Source organism: Notolepis coatsorum (assembly GCF_963971535.1).
Source record: "Notolepis coatsorum genome assembly, chromosome: 15".
NCBI lineage: Eukaryota > Metazoa > Chordata > Actinopteri > Aulopiformes > Paralepididae > Notolepis > Notolepis coatsorum.
In genome coordinates this window covers 11,710,691-11,733,271 of record NC_140179.1, presented here as the reverse complement: position 1 = coordinate 11,733,271, position 22,581 = coordinate 11,710,691, and the positions used below count along the sequence as shown (strand labels likewise).

The 22,581-nt window shown below is 43.4% G+C and overlaps 1 protein-coding gene across 3 annotated transcripts in view; it reads right to left on the bottom strand.

The window, feature by feature from the left end:
• The window catches only part of LOC311241379 (alanine aminotransferase 2-like), a 77,284-nt gene extending 54,703 nt beyond the window's left edge, over nucleotides 1-22,581 (bottom strand). Inside the window, exons 1-3 of one of the 3 annotated variants that reach the window (XM_084330176.1) lie at nucleotides 21,761-22,581; nucleotides 17,820-17,909; nucleotides 3,933-4,041 (exon numbers count right to left, since the gene is read on the bottom strand). In XM_084330176.1, the coding sequence (XP_084186302.1) occupies nucleotides 3,933-4,041; nucleotides 17,820-17,909; nucleotides 21,761-22,108 (547 nt within the window). In that variant the 5' untranslated portion in view covers nucleotides 22,109-22,581. Of the gene's footprint in view, nucleotides 1-3,932; nucleotides 4,042-17,819; nucleotides 17,910-21,527; nucleotides 21,548-21,644; nucleotides 21,693-21,760 lie in introns of those variants that run through there. The other 2 variants (XM_084330178.1, XM_084330177.1) reach the window with 2 other exon arrangements.

The following is a 22,581-nucleotide window of genomic DNA, read 5'->3' as shown; positions in this document are numbered from 1 at the left end:
TCTATGCATGTAGCATGTAGCATGGAATACGTTTTGGGGCACTGAATTCAGTGTGCAGTAAAGGAATATAGCATCAGCCAATGGACATATCGATCTACCAGATGGCGATCGATTACTGGGAAATCCTTTTTGCAGACCAACCAGCCACAGGTAAGATCTTTTTCACGTAAATTACACGCTGATCAGGCCTTGTTATCATAGCCAACCAGGCGATCAGCGAATGTGGCTACTCCTGAGGCTAATGCCGTTATTGGTAATCAATAATCAGAAACGACGTCCCCCTTTCATGCATTCATGGTGGAACATGAATTGAACTAATTGCATGCGTGTGTGTTGCCTATCGCATGCGTGTCTGCCTGCATGCCGAATAAATACCACTAGCTGCAGCCTCAGTCTGATTGTCATCATCTAAAATGGATGAAATGGGAGAATATTTATACAGTGAAAGCATTCGTTTTTTAATTGGGTTGTCCTAGTCAAGGAATCAAACCGTCTGCTATGGCTGCATGCGTGGCGCTAACGTTATTATTATAATACCATTGGATTCTACCTTCGGTAACGGAGGGTTGAGGAGATGCAGCACTCGCCCGTAGAACATCAAAAACCCGACATTCCTGCACTTTTAAGGGCATGCTGTGTTGACAAATGCTTCAGCATATTGATAGTATTTCCCCCCTTGGATGAAATTGACATTTTGAAAATATTACAACTTGCGCTGTTTTAATCTACTTTTGTGAAATGCAGTCACACTTTTGAACGTTTCTTTCTGCCCGCCATGGCTCCGGTCCAAACAAACTGAAACATAGATTCAAGAGGTTTATTTTACATACCAGGGCATACAGTGAATAGTATACAGCAGGGGTAGGCAACCCTAGGCACGCGTGCCTGCATAGGCACGCGGGGGCATTTTCATAAGCACAGGGGGCAGTATAATTTTTTTTTTCTTTTTTTCCTTTTTGCTTTGAAATATTATAGTGAAATATTTTGCACTGTTGTCGCATTTATCTTGTTGAAATCCTCCCACAGGTTCTTTTTACTACCACATATTTAATTGAGACACATTGGAAATACATTGCTACATCATTCAGTAACATTTGCAGAGCCTTATAACAAAAACATTATTACGGTCACCATTGTGACCAGTGGGATTAATCAACACATTTTATTATTTATTTTTCTATTTCATTGAACATTGCACATGTTAAAACAAGCAATTTTTTTTACTCAATGTGAGTATTACCAAGTGAGAGATTTGGGGTGCTTTTTCAATGTATGTGATGTATAGATTGGGGGGAGAGGATCACAGCTAAAACGGTGATCGAAATGTGCATGGAAGACGGTGATAGAATGGTGACCAGTGGATTGAATACACTGCCAGCGAGGGTGTTTGTTGACATTCCTTGTAAGAACATCTGAGATTAGAGTGTACTGTCTCCCAGGGCAGGAGGGAGAGAGGTTCATCTTAATGAAATGTGAGATGTGTGTAAAGGTTATTAACGCAGTTGTCATGACAACACGTCGCATGACAACCAGAAGGCGGGGCCGTCGTTGCGACGACGAACATCTATAAGTCGAACGGTGTTTCCGGGTGGAGGGCAGACTAGAATCTGACCAAGAGCGAGTAGGACTGAGATCACACAGAGGACACTCTCTCCTCTCATTGAGAGGGGGGGGGGGGGGGGGGGAAGAATGCCACATCATTTTTAGCTTCGGCTAACGCGAGGAGGGTTAGGCTAAAGACCAGGCCTGAACACTATTGGACTGAATAACAAAAGGACGATAGACGAACACACCGAAAGATCATTAGATTAGACTCTTCAAGGACGATACAATTTGATAACATCTGATAACATCTGATTATGAGGTTCTGTTTATAGCAATAAAACAACGCTTTTCCTCATAAGGTATCTCACGGTGTCGAAGTGTCGAATTCTTACGGAGGTGGAGAATTAGTATGGTTTATGGATTGCACTAACGGGGGAGATAAGGATCTTATCAGCCAGTGTCGGAGAGACGTCAGGACCATTAAAATGACACAACGCAGAGGAATTGGATGGAGGGCCAAAACAGATGAAGACGTGATACTGGCCAGTTTGATCAGGATCTTACACAAGTCAACTTGTGTTCTTAAAACAATGACAATAAACATAGTTTTATTAGGTTGAAATAATGTGGTTGTGTACTTATTTTTCTGTTAACACTTTGGTTGCCTAAGGTTAAATTAATGATATACCATAGATTGCCAGCGCTATTTGTCTATGGAGAAAGTCCCCTTCTTTGCAGGGCTATAACTTTTTAAATTCTATTGCTACATTGCCATTATTAGGGCCCATTCAAAGTCCTATATGTATTGTTCATTGTGTAGCAACGTTAAACTTTTTCATTCACATATTCATAGTAAAGTATGGTCTAATGTATAAGTATGTTTTCATCTCTTTCTGCAGCTTTCTCCAGAACGTGATATATAGCCCCAAATGCATTATATTGATGATGAAATACAGTTTGATGGCAATCAGCGCGATATAAAAAATTCCAACTAGACGTACTTCTAGAAGTTACTACACGTCATCTGATGTTGACCGGATGGGCGAGGGGGCGTTTATAATTCCGTGGGCAGCGTTATACCAATCATCTAATGTGGGTCAAATGTTGATAATATCAGTTATTATCGAAGACGGTAACGTTACACGCTGAAACTCACCCCAGTCTCCGCGCGCCGTTGGGCGATCATCGTCGAGTAGACATTTTATCATTATGGGATATATTATTACCCGGTCCATCTCCAGCTTGTATAATGGTATATACGTCCAAATCATGTTGTTTATCGAGTTATTGGCAATCGATCGCTATGTAGAGTGACGAGCTAGACTCACGGGACATGTACCGAGTGGCCGGAAGCAATACGGACGTCTAGCAAAACCTCTAGTGCGCTTCCTGTTAAGCGCTTGCGCCGATCGGCCACCAGATGGCGCTCCTGAACCGCCAGAGAGCTCAGTGGGTCCTGCTGGTGAATCTCAGGCCAGCGGAGGGACATTATGAATCCGATCGCAGATTTTTGAAATATTGATATAAAGACGACGTACAGCGTCCCCCGGCAACTTTAGCATGGCCAGCAAAGACGTCTAAAGACGCCCCCTGGCAGTCAAAGTGTTAACTTATTATGGATTGAAAACTGAAAACCTTAATGCACAGTAACTGAACTCAATATTTTTACGTTCTGGTAACTTATTATTATTATTATTTGTACAGTGTAGTCTTGCATTCAATCAAAACTTATTTACACGATATACCTCACATTCACCCTCCATTCACATCCTGGTGTTCTCCATTAGGCCTGTAGGTGGAGCTATGACAGCACACGTACAGTACACACACCGATGGTGTGTGATGTGTCCAAAAATGAATGGGCAAATGTGAGTGAAATGGTCGCACTGTATGCAGCTGTTTGTCTGCATTGCATTCCCCCCCAACTCAGATTTAGGGTTGATACAACCATCATAATAATATTGTTAATAATAACAATAACAATAATGATGTAATAATGTAAAAATTATCATTAAAAAGACCTGATTATGAGAAAAAAAATTACGATGCATGGAATATTGTTGAGGCACACTAGTTACAACTATATTTCAAACAGGCACTCCATGTCAAAAAGGTTGCTGACCCCTGGTATACAGCATGAGTTCTCTACGGCGTTACGTCATTGTTTTAAAATGCATGGCATCGATAAGAGGAATCGATAGTCAAGGAGGCATGCAATTCCAAGGAATCTGCCATTTAGGAACCGGTTCTCGATTCCCATCCCTACTCACGACTCGAGGCTTTGTCCTCCACAGCCCCCCCCCCCACCAAGAGACGGACACAGAGAGACAGAAACACAGAGACAGACAGACAGAGAGACAGACAGACACACAGACAGACAGACTCACCGAGGCTCTGTCCTCCACAGTCCTGCAGGATGCGCTGGGCTCGCTGCTTGGCGTCCACAGGGAAGGCGGGGCTGTCCAGGAGCTCAGGGAAGGAGCACAGCGCCACCACCTGGAGAGGAGGAGGAGGTCATATTCTACTGAGGAGGAGGTGCTCTCTCTCTCTCCAAAGGTTACACTATAAAAACGAACTGGATAGTTGATTTAACTTCATAAGTCTGCTATTAGCTTAAATGTGTGTGTGCGTGACCTTTGGAAAGACCAGATGAGGTCAGAGGTGTTTGATAGTATTTACTTAATAATAATACATTTACATTTAGTCTAGGACTGTCCCCGACTAAGGATTTGTATAGTCGACTTGTAGTCGCCAAAATTAGTTGACTATAAAGAAAAAATATGAGAAAAAGTATATATATATATATATATATATATATATATATATATATATATATATATATATATATTAGGGATGCTCGATATTGGCTTTTTTACCGATACCGATATTCCGATATTGTCCAATTTCCGATACCGATATATGCAGGGTTTCCCCGTCCAAAAAACTGAATAATTTCAGGTAACTAATAATTTCACTGGATATATATATAACAAATATTGTTATTGTTTTTTTTTTTTTAAACCGATACAGATATTTTCCGATATCACATTTTACTGCCGATATCGGCCGATAATATCGGTCGGCCGATAATATCGGACATCCCTAATATATATATATATATATTTATATAAAAAAAATTATCATTCCATTTGGGCTGTGGGGGTGCTTAATGTCTGAAGGAGTCGACGGAAGGCTTCTTGTTCTCTGCGAAAGCATGCAATTGGTCCACTGATGGATACATCTTGATATTTGTCTAGTCTAATGTGTTCATTAGATGGGTGAAATCCTCTTTCAGTGCCTCTGTACCTGTTTTCTTAGGCAGTTAGCCTCTGGTATGCGTGCCATTAGCGTTCTAGGCCTCTTTTCTTTTGGAAAGAATGATAAAAAAAATTATAAAAAATTATAATAATATATATTTCTTTTTTTGCATTCGACTAAGCGACTACGGCTCCTTTCAATCGATTAGTCGACTATTCGACTAATGGGGGTCAGCCCTAATTTTGTCATTTAGCTGACGCTTTTATCCAAAGCGACTTGGTATGATTAATCTGAGCTATTGTTAATACAGCTCTATTTTGTACTATATCTTGATTACTATCTTGACTATTTTCCTTTATCCTCTTATAAGATCTCACAAGTTTCAAGTTTGCTTTTATTTGTCACGTAATAATAATAATAATAATGACTTGGATTTATATAGCGCTCTTCACTGACCCAGAGCGCTTCACAGAGTCCATTATTCGTTCATACACAGTCATACCGGTGGTGGTAAGCTACAATTGCAGCCAGAGCTGCCCTGAGGCAGACTCACGGAAGCGTGGCGAATAATCAACGCCTACGGCCCCTCCGACCACCACCAACATTCATACACATTCATACGAGGCAAGTAGGTTAAGTGTCTTGCCCAAGGACACAACGGCAGTGGGATGGACATGGGGTTGAGCGGGATTCGAACCACCAACCCTTGGATCATTGGACAACCCGCTCTACCCCTGAGCCACACCGCCCCACACGTATAAAGTACAGTTCTCTCAGAAAAAAGGTGAGTGTTTGTTTAAAGTGATTGATTGAAAATTGTATTAACAGATTGCAGAATGGGTACAATACAGTATGGCTCAATACACACAATTGTTAAGGGGATGCAGACCAGAGAAAGACTTTTGTCTTGTTTACATCAGGGTCCCCCATTTTCAATTCATCATGACATATTTATGACATACACAACATACAGATATATATCATGACATTTACGACATACATGACATACAGATATACAGCACTGTGACATTTATGACATACAAGATATACAAATATACAGTACTGTACCAGAGATCCTAACAGAAACGATATACATTCGAGGGGGAGGAAACTGTACATTGGAGGGGGTTGGGTGGGTGGGGGGAGGGGGGTGCAAGGTGCAAGCATAGGGAGGGGGGGGGGGTTTGGCCATTTACGGGAGCTAGTTTCGAATTGCAGCCTCCCGTAGGTGCTCTTTGAAGGCGGTTTTGAAGGTGGGTAGGGATTCACATTATTTTACGGCTGTGGGTAGGGCGTTCCACATTGATGTGGCATAATTGCGAAACGTGTTTAGTCCCTTGTTTTAGCCGAATCTGGGTTGAACATGATTTGTGGTGTTGTGGTCATGGAATTCACTGACCTTTGGGAAGTATTTCGACGTGTACATGAGTACCTTAGTGGTGTAGTGTATCTTGTAGACCAGGCCCATTGCAAGTTGCTGTACTCTGTATTCTACTCTAAGCCATCCTAGGATGTCAAAATGGGCAGGGGTGAGGTGGGTTTTAGGAGTAAGGTCAAGCAGTAGTCTGACCAGTTTGTTTTGTGATGTTTGTAATCTTGTTTTTAGTGCCTTTGAGGTGCTTTGGTACCATGAGGTGCAAGCATAGTCGTAGTACCCTTGAATGAGTGCTCCTGCCAGAGTCTTCAGGGTATTCTTGTTTACCAGAGAGGAGATCCGGTACAAGAATCTAGTTCGTTGGTTGACTTTTTTATAGATAAGGAATATCTTATCTTATCTTATCTTTTTTTATTACATTGGTTGCCATTTGTCACAGGAAAGATTTGCCTCTAGGATGGAGCCCAGGTATGTAATTTAATCTTTCCTTGTGACAATATTGTCACTCACTATAACAGAGAAGCCGTTGGCCTTGCTGAGTTTGTTATTTGATCCAAAGAGAATGGACTCTGTTTTACCCAGGTGTAATGATAGTTTGTTATCAGCGAGCCAGGTGCAGATTCTGCCGAGTTCAGAGCTGAGGGTTTTTTCAACCTGTAACTTGTTCTTGTCAGAGACCAGCAGGGCTGAGTCGTCCGCGAACAGGAACAAGTTGCAGTCATAAGCTGACGACATGTCATTTGCATAAATTAGGAACAGGAGCGGTCCTAGTATGCTTCCTTGTGGAACACCACAGCTCACTGAGAGGGGAGGGGGGGATAGTGTACTGTTTACCTCCACCATCTGTTCTCTCGCCTCAAGGTAGGATTGCATCCAGCTCACTGATGAATCAAAAGTAACCAATTGCTTTTAGCTTGTCAATCAGAATGGAGTGATTGACAGTGTCGAAGGCCTTTTGTAGGTCCAGCATGACCATGCCGCAGTATTTGCACGCGTCCACCTCTTGTTTAATGTGGTCATTCAAATAGAGAAGGCATGTGTCAGTGGAGTGGGATGTTCTGTAACCAGATTGGAATTCGTAGATTACCTTTTTTTCCAAGAGGTACTTTTCATCCTGTTCGTAGACTATTTTTTCCATAACTTTCGAGATGGAGGTAAGAATACAAACAGGGCGGTAGTTGCCAGGGTCTAATTTGCTGCCTTTTTTGTGCAGGGGGGTCACTCTCGCGATTTTGAGTGAGTGAGTGTGTGCAATGAGTGTAGATGGATGGGTTGATGTTACATAGAGTCATTGAGCATCCTGATGGCCTGGGGCAAATTTTCCAAAATGTTGGCGTGTTCCACTGACCCAAACATGTGCTTTTCAAACCCGGTGCTTTTGTCCCCAATTTTACCAGACATCCCCAGTCAACTGGTTTGTAGTCTGGAATTCATGTTTGTAGTCTAAAATTGAAATTCACGTTTGTAGTATGAAATTCATGTTTGTAGTCTGAAATTCACGTTTGTAGTCTGAAATTCACGCTTGTAGTCTGAAATTCACGTTTGTAGTCTGGAATTCACGTTTGTAGTCTGAAATTCACGTTTGTAGTCTGGAATTCACGTTTGTAGTCTGAAATTCATGTTTGTAGTCTGAAATTCAAGTCAGGAAGGAACTAGGGATGCAACAAAACAGGTTCAATACGTACCTTGGTTTTTGAGTCACAGTTTCGATACGCATTTTGTGCGTAAGGAGAAAAAGAATGCTATAGTTGGGTCAAGAACCTCAATTCCGTGACCATTCTCTGGCTAAGATGTTTTGATGATTGATTTGACTTCTATGGACCTTTTATAAAAGATTTAGCCCCTGTGTCCCTCCCAAAAATCCCGGCATTTTTTGTCAGAGGGCCAAATTCAAAATACCTGCTGGCGCCATCTTGAAAAATTTACTTTTGAACCAGAGCACATAGAATCATGTATGAATACACTTTTTTGTGTAAGTCGACCATGAGGATTCCGATTCTGACATCAGTTTGACGTTATGACATCATTTCTTCCAGAAATCCAAGATGGCCGCCACCCAGTAGAGCAACATTTTCACTTTTAATGTCAAAACAAATTTTACCATGGTACTGCTGTACTTTAAACAAACTACCTTCATAAGGATCTCAGTAAAATAATTGATGAATGTACAGTATGACAAGATAACTAATTCTACTTCAAAATACATTCTCTTTAATAGTTGTAACTTGAACAGGTTAAGAATGAAACCACTTTAAACATGTGATGATCAGTCCGAATCAATCAGCATTCTGCCTCACTATATTCTGAATCATCAAATTCCAATGAATCCCCCCTCCTCCTCTGTACATCATCATCTCCCTCCTCATCACCATCCTCCTCATTCTCTTCCTCATTTTCTTCAGCTGGCCCTGGTGCAGGTAGATGTGTTGGGAGAGCAGGTTGTGTGTGGTGGACAGGGCGACAGCGACCACCCACCAGCTCCCAGCCATGTCTGAGTGGCGTTCTTCATTCTCTTCCACCTTGTGGCACAGGCCTCAGCCATGGTGCTACTCTTCTTGTCGCCATAGATAACATGTCATGTGAACTCAAAGAGCTCCTCTACCACCTCCTCCTCAAGGTCAAGGCTATCTCCACACCGGAAGAGCAGCCATTGTGCCACAGGGCTCTTCGCCACCTTGTCATACATTGACAACTTACCCTGCCATAGAAGCCTGAGTTGGCATCACAGCCTGTAATACAGTGTAGCTGTAGCTCCACAATACAGTCTGCCATCTCCTCATAACCAGGCCATGGCAGAAGACAGTCTCCTGCTTTCTCTTGATACAGAGCATACCGGGCAGATGTTGCGAGATGACCGCTGCCTAGACATCGCTGTCGGCTGCATCAATGACAAAGGCCACTGTAGCCTGACTCACATAGAACTGTGTACGCAGAGAAGAAGATGCTGTCAGCCTCAGACTGGTCAAAGCTGTAGTTCTGCATTGGTTGCTGGGTTGACAAGTTGGTGCAGTGGGAGCCAACAGAGTAGACAATCTCTACATCCTGTGCAACAAGGTCGGTCAGATAGCTGCATATTACTTTTTGGAGCCACTCCTTGTTGCTGACACTACACAGCAGTGTTTTGAACTCTCTGGCAGAGGAGAAGGGATCGCCCAGTTTCATGTAGGTGTTGGGGACATGTACCTTACCTTGTACCAACAGGTTTCGCATGTCATCTTTAGATGAGTAATGTACGGGTAATTTACACAGATGATACGGTCAGCATCACCATGGCAGGCAAGGATGATGGATGACACCTTGTGGACATAGTCCAGCCACTTGTATGGTGTGCCATCTTGCGTCTGCCGATTGTCTACTGATGGAGTTGCCATCCTCCAGATCAATCCCATGTCGACAAGATGTAGGGTTCTTGCAGATCTACAGATTGGAGAGAGAGCTACTGAAGGAGCTTGCTCTTCTGTGTCTTCCTATATGTGCCGTTGAAGTTGAATAAGGCCACACATTCCTCGACAACACGACAACTCTGGGAGATTTACAAGTTGGCCTCAACCAGGTCGAGAGCACTCCGCTCGATCTCAGCAGCTCTTGCCTTGAGTTCCTCCCTGGGCTTCTCCGTGCATGAGTATGAGTCGGTGGTGGCGGGCGCCTTCTTGTACGCTGTGACCTGCTGGGGCAGCGGACTGAGAGCAGTGGACACAACCAGGCTGGATAAGCTGGTCAGGAAGGCCAGCAGCGTGGTTGGGGTTGAGCTGGACTCTCTAGCGAGGGTGGCGGAGAGGAGGAGCCTCGCTAAGCTCCAGGCCATCAGGGAAAACCCCACCCATCCACTATACACAGACTTGGCTGACAGGAGGAGCATGTTCAGTGCTAGGCTCACACTACCCAAATGCAGCACTGAACGGCACAGGAAGTCCTTCATTCCAACAGCCATCAGACTATATAATGCATCACTGTGCCTCACTGCATCACTGAGCACAGAGCGGCAGCTCAATAGTGGCAGGAGGCCGCGACTAGCGGCCTCCAGGCTCCACAACAGGGGGCAGCGACGGCTGCCAGACATTGATCTAAGTCTTATTGGAACCCAAGGAGGACAATACACTACCTAAAGCATACTGCACCTAGTTACACTGAATACTGGAATATATATTTCATATTTCATTTAGTTAGATTTAAATTATAATTATATTGACAATTGTTTACCCCATGCTCAGTATGCTCAGTATATTCTTACTGTATTTATTTCTGTATATTTTATTTCATTTCATTTTATCCTATTTTATTTTACTCTACTCTTATCCTAGGCAACTTGATTTGATTTGTGTTATTATTCTAATTTGTGACCTGTCCTGTCTAAATGTTTAAATGTTGAGCGATTTGCAGTGTCTAATTTCCCACGGGATAATAAAAGTATTTCTATTCTATTCTATTCTATTCTATTATATGGCCCCTTGACAAATGTCAAGCGTTTTCTCAGAGGGACGGGTGCATAGAGAGAGGTTTTCTTACTGAACACCCGGTCAACTTCTCGTATCCAAGGTGATATCTGATTTCAAGTGCGTAGGGCTGATTAGCTGCATAATTGATCAGACAGTTGATTCCGTCTCACATTCTCTGATCTGCCAGGGCCACCGTGTGGCTCTTGAAAGCTGCCCATGCGTGATCATACAAAATCAGTACCAGCTTTGATTCTGGATGCTTGGTCAAATCTGTCTTACAGCACCAGACACATTTGGTTTTATCATGTATCAGCCCAAGACTCGATCTCAGCCACTGGGCAGCTGGAGCCGCAGCTGGGGAACAAACATCAAACATAGATGAAGACTCAGATTGGCTTTCATCAACCTCTCGTCTTTTCTTGGCCTGTTCCAGTTTCTTGGCATAAGGTCAACCTACATGTATTATGGAAGACGGGACCTTTATCCCAATCAACAGTTGCATGGACTCTTCATCGCAAAGCCTGCCACACTGGAGGATACATGTAGTCTGATGAGTTATGCCCTTTCTATTCGTCCTTGTGAGTTGATTGATTTCTTCCATTTTCAGTTATGCATCTACACTGTGCATCTATGCAACTACTCTTCCTTTCAAATTATAATCTTATTCTGACCTAGCTCCCTAGAAAAACAACCCTTATAGCTAAGAAGCATAGTCTAGCGCAGTGTTTCTCAAAGTGGGGGACAGAGGCATGACAGGGGGGGCCTTGAGATGTATTAAAAAAAACATACCATTTCTCAAAATCTGAAAATCATTATTTAATAAAACACAGAAAAGAATCACCAAGTTACTCTGGATAAAAAAAAACTTTACAGACAACATTGAGACAAAGCTTCCTTACACATCTCCATCCAAACTCTTGGAAGAACTCTTTGAAATCTCATCTGATACCACCTAGAGAGCTAGTTTCAGAGTGTGGTGCTGAGTACCAAGTATCTCATGATGCAGCAGTGTGTTGATACCATTCAGCACCACATACAGTATCTGTGTGAAGCTGGCTTTTCATCCATGACAGCTCTGAAAACAAAATATAGGGCCAATTTGAAAGGTCACGATATTGGTGTTATTTCAATAAATTTAAACATGGCCCATTTCATGACTATTTTGTTGGGGCGAGGGGGGGGGGCAAAATATTTTGGTCCGCCAAAGGGGGGCCTGACAGAAAAAGTTTGAGAAGCACTGGTCTAGCGTAACATGACCCAATCAGAGACAGGCAGCATACATGTGGTGTAACATATCGACTAGTCTAGCATAACATGAATTAAAACTCACCGCTACTGTATATCAAACCCCAAACACAGGGGTACAATGACTATATTAGCTAACTAGTTCTTGCTAGCTAGCTAGCTAGCTAGCTATCGGGAAAGTTGGTAGCGCCAGTGCTATCAGTGGAAAAGTTAGTCTGTAGCCCTGCCCAAACACCTTACCTTCCCATTCAAAAGTAAAATTCTTACTCTACTGGATGGTGGCCATCTTGGATTTATGGGTCAAAATGATGTCATAGCGTCAAACTGATGTCAGAATCGGAATCCTCATGGTCGATTTACACAAAAAAGTGTATTCATACATGATTCTAGGTGCTCTGGTTCAAAAGCAGAAGGTATTTTGGATTTGGCCCTCTGACAAAAAATGCCTGGATTTTTGGGAGGGACACAGGGGCTAAATCTTTTATAAAAGGTCCATAGAAGTCAAATCAATCATCAAAACATCAGAGAATGGTCACGGAATTGAGGTTTCTGACCCAACTACTACTATTTATTTATTCCCAAACTAGCTGAAACTACTGTTTGGGTTTGGGGGGGGGGGGCACCGCTGTGAAGGAAGGGTACGCTGCGTTTACAACACAAGACTAAATGAGGTCCGTTTACTCTCGTTTGTCCATCCGCTCCCTGATGGCGTCTCCCTGGGCCGCTGGACTATAAAACAACTGCTACGAGGCACGACTCCCTCCAGCCAGCGCTGATCAGAGGCACACAGAGGCCTGGCGAGACACAGCAGCCTTAACTCTTTCACTGCTGCACTACCAAACGGTTAACCCTTTCACTGCAACACAACAGCAGGTTAACCCTTTCACTGCCGCACTACAGAAGTAGGGCTGGGCGATAAATATTGCGATATATTTTAATAATCGATATCGAATATCGAAATTAAAAAAAAATCAATTTTTTATTTTTATTTGTATTTCTTTTTGTGGCCTGCAACAGGGCAGTTTTAAAACCAGAGACAGTCTTTGTCTTTCTTGCCTGCAACTTAAAGTAATGGCTTTGCTTGTCCAAATGACAATACTGACCAAATTGAGATTTATTTTTCTCTTGTCCATTTATTTTGTTTGCTTTCTAATTTAAAATACAGTTTGAAACCGTCTGTACACAGTAGGCTATGTGTGCTAGCAGAACTAGACTCCAGTCACGAGTCACGGTGCACATGTGCGGTGGTTTGTCCACCAAAAAAGCGCCAAAAGATCAAAAATAAACTAGCAGAGCCAGAACTGTTCAACTCCCCTGGAGCCACAGCCAGCAGAGAAGCCGGTTTACTTTCGCTTTTAAACCAGCTGCAGCCTGAGAACTGGAGTGTGAGGGGATGTAACACTAAAGATGGTGGCAATGACAAAGAATTGCTGCAAATTAAACATACATCTGTTGTTAAAAAAAAATAAAAACGTTTTTTTTAATACTTATAACAATTCGATAATTATCGATATCGAGAAATATGATAACATTATCATATCGTTATCGCGATATGATTTTTTTCCATATCGCCCAGCCCTATACAGAAGGTTAACCCTTTACTATCACACTACCGATGGTAACCGTGAAAGGGTTAACAGCATCACTATGCAGCTGACTCACAACACGCCTTTCTGTTTGTGACTGATTTAACCAGGCAGCCTCACTGAAACCTCTTCCTCTTTACAGCACTGGCCTGGGGGGGGGGAGGTGCAACATGCAGATGCGTACATACTTGGGACCTGCCCAGACAACCACAGGCCTCCACTGTTAGGTAACTATCTCGCTCAGGGGGAGGGTTGCAAGATTTCGGGAATATTCAAAGGTGGAAACTTGCCATGGTAATTAAGGGGAATATATGTGTCTTGCTCAATGACACTTCGACACGCTGCCCGGGAATCAAACCAGGAACCTCTGGATAACCAGACAACTGCTCTACCTACCGAGCCACTGTGTGTGTGTCTGTGTGTGTGTCTGTGTGTGTGTCTGTGCTGCGGTTGTTGACAGATAACAGTATGTCTCTAAAGATAACAGTATGTCTCTAAAGATAACAGTATGTATCTAAAGATAACAGTATGTCTCTAAAGATAACAGTATGTCTCTAAAGATAACAGTATGTCTCTAAAGATAACAGTATAAGATAACAGTATGTATCTAAAGATAACAGTATGTCTCTAAAGATAACAGTATAAGATAACAGTATGTATCTAAAGATAACAGTATGTCTCTAAAGATAACAGTATGTCTCTAAAGATAACAGTATGTCTCTAAAGATAACAGTATGTATCTAAAGATAACAGTATGTCTCTAAAGATAACGGTATGTATCTAAAGATAAGTGTCTCTAAAGATAACAGTATCTAAAGATAACAGTATGTATCTAAAGATAAGTGTCTCTAAAGATAACAGTATCTAAAGATAACAGTATGTATCTAAAGATAACAACAGTATCTAATAGGGGTGGGGGGGGGAAATCGATACGTAGTAGTACCGATATTTAATTATTCATAAAAGAAATTAAAAAAAAAATTGTATAAGGAAGTTGCATTGTTCATTTCAATACCTGTAATAGTACAGTAGTCCACACACACATGTGTGCATTCAGTTAAAGGGGAATTATCTTATAAATGGCCTTTTTCAGTGTTTAGCATTGTTTCCTAGCTATGTGGACTTATATTAATAGGATCTATGTCTCTAATTCTCATATTGGCACATTCTTCCAATTCTCCTCTCACAATATTCACCCTCACTGAACTGAGTCATCTGAAAATTTCCATATCTGTGATGTCAGAGATTTCTCAGCTGCATAATAATGTGGCAGTTGATGTGGCAGTTGGCACCAGGCCACACAGTGGTTGGAGCCCAGCCTCAAAACGGGTTAAGATCTTGAGGTAGAAAAATGATGTTTTTGAGTACTTGGTTAGAAATACAAAACAATGAATATTTTTGAAAAGAAACTTACAGGTGTGTTCTATAGACTCACAGGAATTGTGTAAAAGTGCCCAAATAGTGAAAGAAATTGTAAAATAGTTCCCCTTTAAGTTGGAATATTCAGTTTGTCAGGTACATGCAACACAGATTACAGTGTTTACATGTCTGCTTGAGAAAATACCATGTTCTGCAATAAAAATGATTGAAGTGAGATGAACAGACTGAACTTTATTTTATTAGATAAAACATGTTGACAGTTTTACTTTGCAGTTGAAAAAAGGTAATGTATTAAATTTGATCAAAAAAAATCAAAAAATTCTAAAAATATTTCGCAATACTCAGCGTATCGCGATATATTTAGTATCGCGATACTATCGTGACGCAAGTATCGTATCGTGAGGTCTCTGGTGATTCCCACCCCTAGTATCTAAAGATAACAGAGTATCTAAAGATAACGGTATGTATCTAAAGACAACAACTGCCTGGTGGCTAGCACACAACCAAACTGCTGCCTGGTGGCTAGCACACAACCAAACTGCTGCCTGGTGGCTAGCACACAACCAAACTGCTGCCTGGTGGCTAGCACACAACCAAACTGCTGCCTGGTGGCTGGCACACAGCCAAACTGCTGCCTGGTGGCTGGCACACAACCAAACTGCTGCCTGGTGGCTGGCACACAACCAAACTGCTGCCTGGTGGCTGGCACACAACCAAACTGCTGCCTGGTGGCTGGCACACAACCAAACTGCTGCCTGGTGGCTACAGTAGCACACAACCAAACTGCTGCCTGGTGGCTGGCACACAACCAAACTGCTGCCTGGTGGCTGGCACACAACCAAACTGCTGCCTGGTGGCTAGCACACAACCAAACTGCTGCCTGGTGGCTACAGTAGCACACAACCAAACTGCTGCCTGGTGGCTGGCACACAACCAAACTGCTGCCTGGTGGCTGGCACACAACCAAACTGCTGCCTGGTGGCTGGCACACAACCAAACTGCTGCCTGGTGGCTGGCACACAACCAAACTGCTGCCTGGTGGCTGGCACACAACCAAACTTCAATATGGCTTTAAGGAATGACTGGAGATGAAGGAACAGAGGCAACAACTCTTTGCGCCGCAGACTAGGGTTGCACGGTATACCGGTATTAGTATAGTACCGCAGTACTAGAGTGTTCGAAATGATACTATACTGCATTTGGAAAAAAACTGTATTTATATTTTTTTTCATTTATGCATGCGAATGCCTTCCTATTGGAGCACAGCGCTGCTGTCAGTGGTGACGTTGCGCTAGTTTACCGGAAGCAACCTTCTGGAATGAAGAACAACGAACAAGTCACGACTCAGAGCTAGCTAGTACTGATAGGAGCTACTGTAGCACGTAACGTTAGTTTTTTATAAATTTTTTATTTATTTTTTGTATTTTATTTTTTTATTATTTTTTAAACAAACACTTAAACAAACATGACAACACACAATTATTTTTTATTTATTTTTAAGGTTTTTTTATTTAGCGTTTATCGCTTTTCCTGGCCAGACATGACCGACAGATGCAGTGAGGGTGAAACGGGAGAGAGAGCAGGGGAAGACATTCGGCAAATAACGGCGGTTCCGGGAATCGAACTCGGGTCGGCTGATCCGCGACGCAGCGCGGTACATGGTGTGCTACTGGAGCGCCCCTACGTAACGTTAGTTATCACAACCATCGGCAATCGCAGTGAGGATCTTTATTGATGAACGTTAGCTAGCTAGCTTTAACTAGAATTATAGTTCGCTAGCTATATAAGCTAACGTTAGCCGAGTTTATTCTATGCAAAATGTGCTAGCTAGCTAACGTTAATCAATAAAGATCCTCACTGCAATTAGTTAGTTATCATAACCATCGGCAATAGCAGTGAGGATCTTTATTGATTAACGTCGTTGTTAAATTCGAAGCTTCTATTGAAGTTTTGAATGAAGCTTCGAATGTCTCGTCATATTTTATGACGTAATCATAAAAAGAAAATTAATCATTTTTAAAAATCCTCAAAATCCTCAATTTAAATAAATTGATTAATCTGATTAAATTTTTTTTTTAATTAAATCAACTTTCTTTAATGAATATAACTCGTCAGTTTCGTCTTTATTAAATCAACTTTCTTTAATGAATATAACTCGTCAGTTTCGTCAACATAAATAATCCAATAAGGGCACGATTGGTACGAAAGTGATGGTGACAGCTTGATGGAGCGCCGAGCACCAAGCGGATGCAGATAGGTTATGATAAATGTTTTATTAAAATGTTTATGGCGAGTCATATTATACTATAATATTAGTGTAGCAGCCTATAGGGCTGACCTTCGAATTTTTTTTGGAATTCGACGCTTCGGGCCCGAGATTCGATTTTAATTCGAAGCTTCGAAATAACATTTTTATTTTATTAAAAAAAAATTTACTTTTTAATAAAAGGTACTTTGTCAGTGCTGTAAAGTTTAAACCTTTTTAAATCTTTTTTTTTAATATAATCGAAATTTATTTTCATATTCGAATCCCATGCCCATCGAACGAAGCTTCGAAGTATTTAAGACAGCCCTAGTAGCCTAATCGTTATCTGCAAAGAAAAACCCCATTGGTTTAAACAGAATGAAGACACATCATCTTTTTTTTTTAAAGATTCGAATGTTGATTTAGGATTCGAACGTCAACGTTATGAATGAAGCTTCGAACTATTCGGTACAGCCCTAGGTGCTATACAAATAAAGTGTATTATTATTAACATGTACAGTACCAATAGCCTGGACCATATACTAAGCTAAAGGACTTTAGCCCGAAAGACATTTCAGGTCAGAGTAACGGGTTGAAAGTGTTCATGTGTTCGAGTTCATACGAACGCAACTGAAGCCCGACTCATATTTTTCACACTTCCTAGTTTAAGCGTCATGGTTTAAGAAATGTCAAAAATCACAAACGAAGAATACAGAAAGTAAACTTCCTGATCTCCGTTTTAATCTCACCTGACGGAGGAAGGTGATTGGCTGCTGGCCCATGGCGTGGGCGTCACCGATGTTGGCCTTTATCACTTCGGTAAAGGGCTGCTTCACACCCTGGAGAGAGAAGATACACAAGTTAGGCTAGGTTTAGTGCCGTCAATCGATTAAAATATTTAATCCGATTAATCGCATGATTGTCCATAGTTAATGACATATCTCATAGTAGAGTTATTAAGACATTACATATCTCATAGTAGAGTTATTAAGACATTACATATCTGATAGTAGTTATTGAGACATTAAATATCTGATGGGAGTTATTGAGACATTACATATCTGATAGGAGTTATTGAGACATTACATATCTGATAGTAGGGTTATTGAGACATTACATATCGGATAGTAGGGTTATTGAGACATTACATATCTGATATGAGTTATTGAGACATTACATATCTGATAGGAGAGTTATTGAGACATTACATTATCTGATAGTAGGGTTATTGAGACATTACATTATCTGATAGTAGGGTTATTGAGACATTACATATCTGATATGAGTTATTGAGACATAATAGACATTACATATCTGATAGTAGTTATTGAGACATTACATATCTGATAGTAGGAGTTATTGAGACATTACATATGTGATAGTAGGGATGTTTACAGGCGCAGGCTGAGCGTGTGTCTCCAGCGTCGAGGACCTCTCTTGGACCTCAACACCTCGGTCAAGAAGGCTCACCAGCTCACTAACTGCATCACAGTCTGGTACGGCAACTGCTCTGTCTGACCGGAGAGCACAGCAGAGGGAGGGGAAACCTGCTCTGTCTGACCGGAGAGCACAGCAGAGGGAGGGGAAACCTGCTCTGTCTGACCGGAGAGCACAGCAGAGGGAGGGGAAACCTGCTCTGTCTGACCGGAGAGCACAGCAGAGGGAGGGGAAACCTGCTCTGTCTGACCGGAGAGCACAGCAGAGGGAGGGGAAACCTGCTCTGTCTGACCGGAGAGCACAGCAGAGGGAGGGGAAACCTGCTCTGTCTGACCGGAGAGCACAGCAGAGGGAGGGGAAACCTGCTCTGTCTGACCGGAGAGCACTGCAGAGGGAGGGGAAACCTGCTCTGTCTGACCGGAGAGCACAGCAGAGGGAGGGGAAACCTGCTCTGTCTGACCGGAGAGCACAGCAGAGGGAGGGGAAACCTGCTCTGTCTGACCGGAGAGCACTGCAGAGGGAGGGGAAACCTGCTCTGTCTGACCGGAGAGCACAGCAGAGGGAGGGGAAACCTGCTCTGACTGACCGGAGAGCACAGCAGAGGGAGGGGAAACCTGCTCTGACTGACATTAATTGTATATCGACTCTGTTATTGTATACTTTATTTTATATATATATCTATATTGTGATTACATTTTCTTTGTAATGAATGCTAAAAGATTATCTGCGAAATATTTGAGACAGTGTCACACCTGCCATTATCATGCAATCCAATATGATCAACTTCAACTGTACTATCCAACATGCTGCACGTTCTAGTGATCCATTATCTTCACATGTTCCAGACCTAAGAAGATATTGTGATACGTACAAATTCTGATTGTGATATTTATTTATTTTCTCCATATATTGCCTAACTAGACAAAATCTGCCTCATCATCATTACACAGGCTCTCAGATGGCTTTTTCTTTTTTTTTATCTACCTTTTCTCCCATTTTCTATTTTTCTCCCATCCCAATTTCGTATTGTCCAATTCTACCCTCCCCTGTCTCGAACGTTGTTAGACCATGCCTCCCACAGGCCGGCTGCAATGTGGACCAAGCCTTGCATCATCACGTGTCCCCTCCGGTACTCGAGGAGGCAGCTGTCGCATCTTTTCACCTGCACAGCGCAATCTCTCAGCTGCGAGGGTCTGCGTCCTGATTCTACTGTGCAGGCGCACCAACCGACCTGTAGGAGTCGCTGTCCACCACGTCCGATCCCAACCCACCGGCTTCCCACCCCTAACACTGCCAATTGTGTTAGTATGAACGACCAGCCAAGCTGGTAGCAACGGCGAGAGCTGGGCTCGAACCCAGCATCTCCTGCATTAGTGGCGAGCGCCTTGCCCACTGCGTCACTTAGCCGCCCAGGCTCTCAGATGTCTGAAGGGAGTCTATTTTTAGTGTTGCATGCACGTTCCATGCACGATACACCGATACTAGAAAGGTATTGCAATACTGAGCTGTTAGAAAACGGTGCAATACTCCATTTTATTAGTATTGATACTTTTAGAATATCTTGCAACTGCTCATAGCAGAGTCTGTGTAGAGTTAAGTTTTGTTTTCCAAAAGTGAGAAATGGGAGGGGCTGAACTCGCTCTCTCCATTGCACACACACCCACACTCACCTTTAACATTCACTTTAGCCACTTTTTAACACTACACCATATTGTATCTATTTATTACTAAAATATCTACCTCATTTTCGCATTTTGTACTTTCGTTTTGTATATTTTGTAGTGTTTGGCCTTTATTATTTTTTTTTACTGTAAGCACAGTCTCAGGGGGCTCATACACACCGAACCAAGCATTTCACTGTAATGTACATGATGAACCTTTATACGTGACAAATAAAACAAAACTTGAAACACACACACCGGTGCCTGATGAAGGCATGACAATAATGTGGTTGTTCAAAATGCAACTGATCACCTCTCTCTCTCTCACTCTCAGGACATAATCATTTGATGCAGTGACTCGCGCAACTTCTGTCAGACGACACCAAAACAAGCAGCGCTCCATAGACTGGTTCCAGACGCTGTCAAATCTGTCATGTCATGTTAGCCTGTTCGCCTGCCCTGGCCGCGTGCCCAAGCTTTCCCTCAACAACAAGAGGAAAGCGGAATTATGATGATAACACGAGGAATGTTGATCTGCCTTTACGAGGGGATAACAAGAGGAATGTTGATCTGCCTTTTGCCATACCTTGCTACCTGTCTATCTTTTTATGCTCGCCTGTATTTTTTACTGTTGTGAAGCACTTTGAACTGCAACCTCTGTATGAAAAGTGCTATACAAATAAAGTTATTATTATTATTATTATTTAGTCCAAGTACCCTGCATGTACCCTGCTAACCGAATAGTAGCTACTACTAGCTAGGTTAGCAGCAGTATCCTTGTAAGCACCAAACAAGTGCCAACATATTTTCGTTGCACTAAACACTTAAGCCCAGCAACAGGAGGATGATGCAACCGCCCCCCCCCCCCCCCCCCCGCCCCAAGAACACAACGACTGATGCAACAGCGTTTAGCTTTTCTCTAAATCCTACTTCACCCCTCATCAGTAACAAAGTCAGCAATCGATCTTCATCCCTGCCGACAGTGAAAGTGGCAAAGGAACAAAGCATAACAAAGGTGAAGCATGTTGAGCCTTCAGTGAGTGTGAGTCACTCAATGTCCCCTGTCTGTGTGGCTAGTGACTCCTCAATGTCCCCTGTCTGTGTGGCTATAGTGGCTCCTCAATGTCCCTTGCCTTGATGATGATGGGGCCCCTCACTCACCTGCAAAAGCCCCCTCTCGATGTCCCCTGTCTGTGTGGCTATAGTGGCTCCTCAATGTCCCCTGTCTGTGTGGCTATAGTGTCTCCTCAATGTCCCCTGTCTGTGTGGCTATAATGCCTCCTCAATGTCCCCTGTCTGTGTGGCTATAGTGTCTCCTCAATGTCCCTTTCCTTGATGACGATGGGGCCCCTCACTCACCTGCAGAAGCCCCCTCTCGATGTCCCCTTGCCTTGATGACGATGGGGCCCCTCACTCACCTGCAGAAGCCCCTTCTCGATGTCCCCTGCCTTGATGACGATGGGGCCCCTCACTCACCTGCAGAAGCCCCCTCTCGATGTCCCCTGCCTTGATGACGATGGGGCCCCTCACTCACCTGCAGAAGCCCCTTCTCGATGTCCCCTGCCTTGATGACGATGGGGCCCCTCACTCACCTGCAGAAGCCCCCTCTCGATGTCCCCTGCCTTGATGACGATGGGGCCCCTCACGGCGTACTCCACCGCCTTCACGTGCGGGTTCAGGGTCTCCATGGTCAGCGTCTTGCCTCGCCTCTCTCTGGTCGCCGGCACGGTGGCCTCCGCGGTGCTGAACCGCAGAGCACCGGGCCGTTCCGCCGGTCCCCGGGGGGCCACCACCACGGGCCCGGGGACGGCCTGCAGCGTCGCACCGAACGCAGCAGCAGCATCCAGCGACTTTGACCGGCGCCGGAGGAGAGCGGGAGGCTGAGCGAAAACACCGGTGATCCTCCGCGAGCTATAGGCGAGGTGCTGGAGGCGATGCATGTTTCCACACACACACACACACACACACACTCACACACTCTCACACACACACACACACACACACACACACACACACACACACACGCACGCACGCGCACACACACACACTCACACACGCACTGCACCGGTGGTGATGAAGATGATGTATGAACGGTGGTGATGAAGATGAGGTTGATGAACGGTGGTGGTGAAGATGAGGTTGATGAACGGTGGTGATGAAGATGATGTGTATGAACGGTGGTGATGATGAAGATGAGGTTGATGAACGGTGGTGGTGAAGATGATGTGTATGAACGGTGTCGGTGAAGCAGGAGGAAGTCCTCTAAACGGTAGCAGTGTTCCGTGTTCTCGTCTCGCTGGTCGTGTCTCCTTAGGCAGATGTTGCTTTGTTCCACTAACCCTCTCCTCTCCTCCTCCGGTTATCCAGCTGTTCTCCTCTCCAGCCGAGGGTCACTCGTCACAACCCGTCCCGG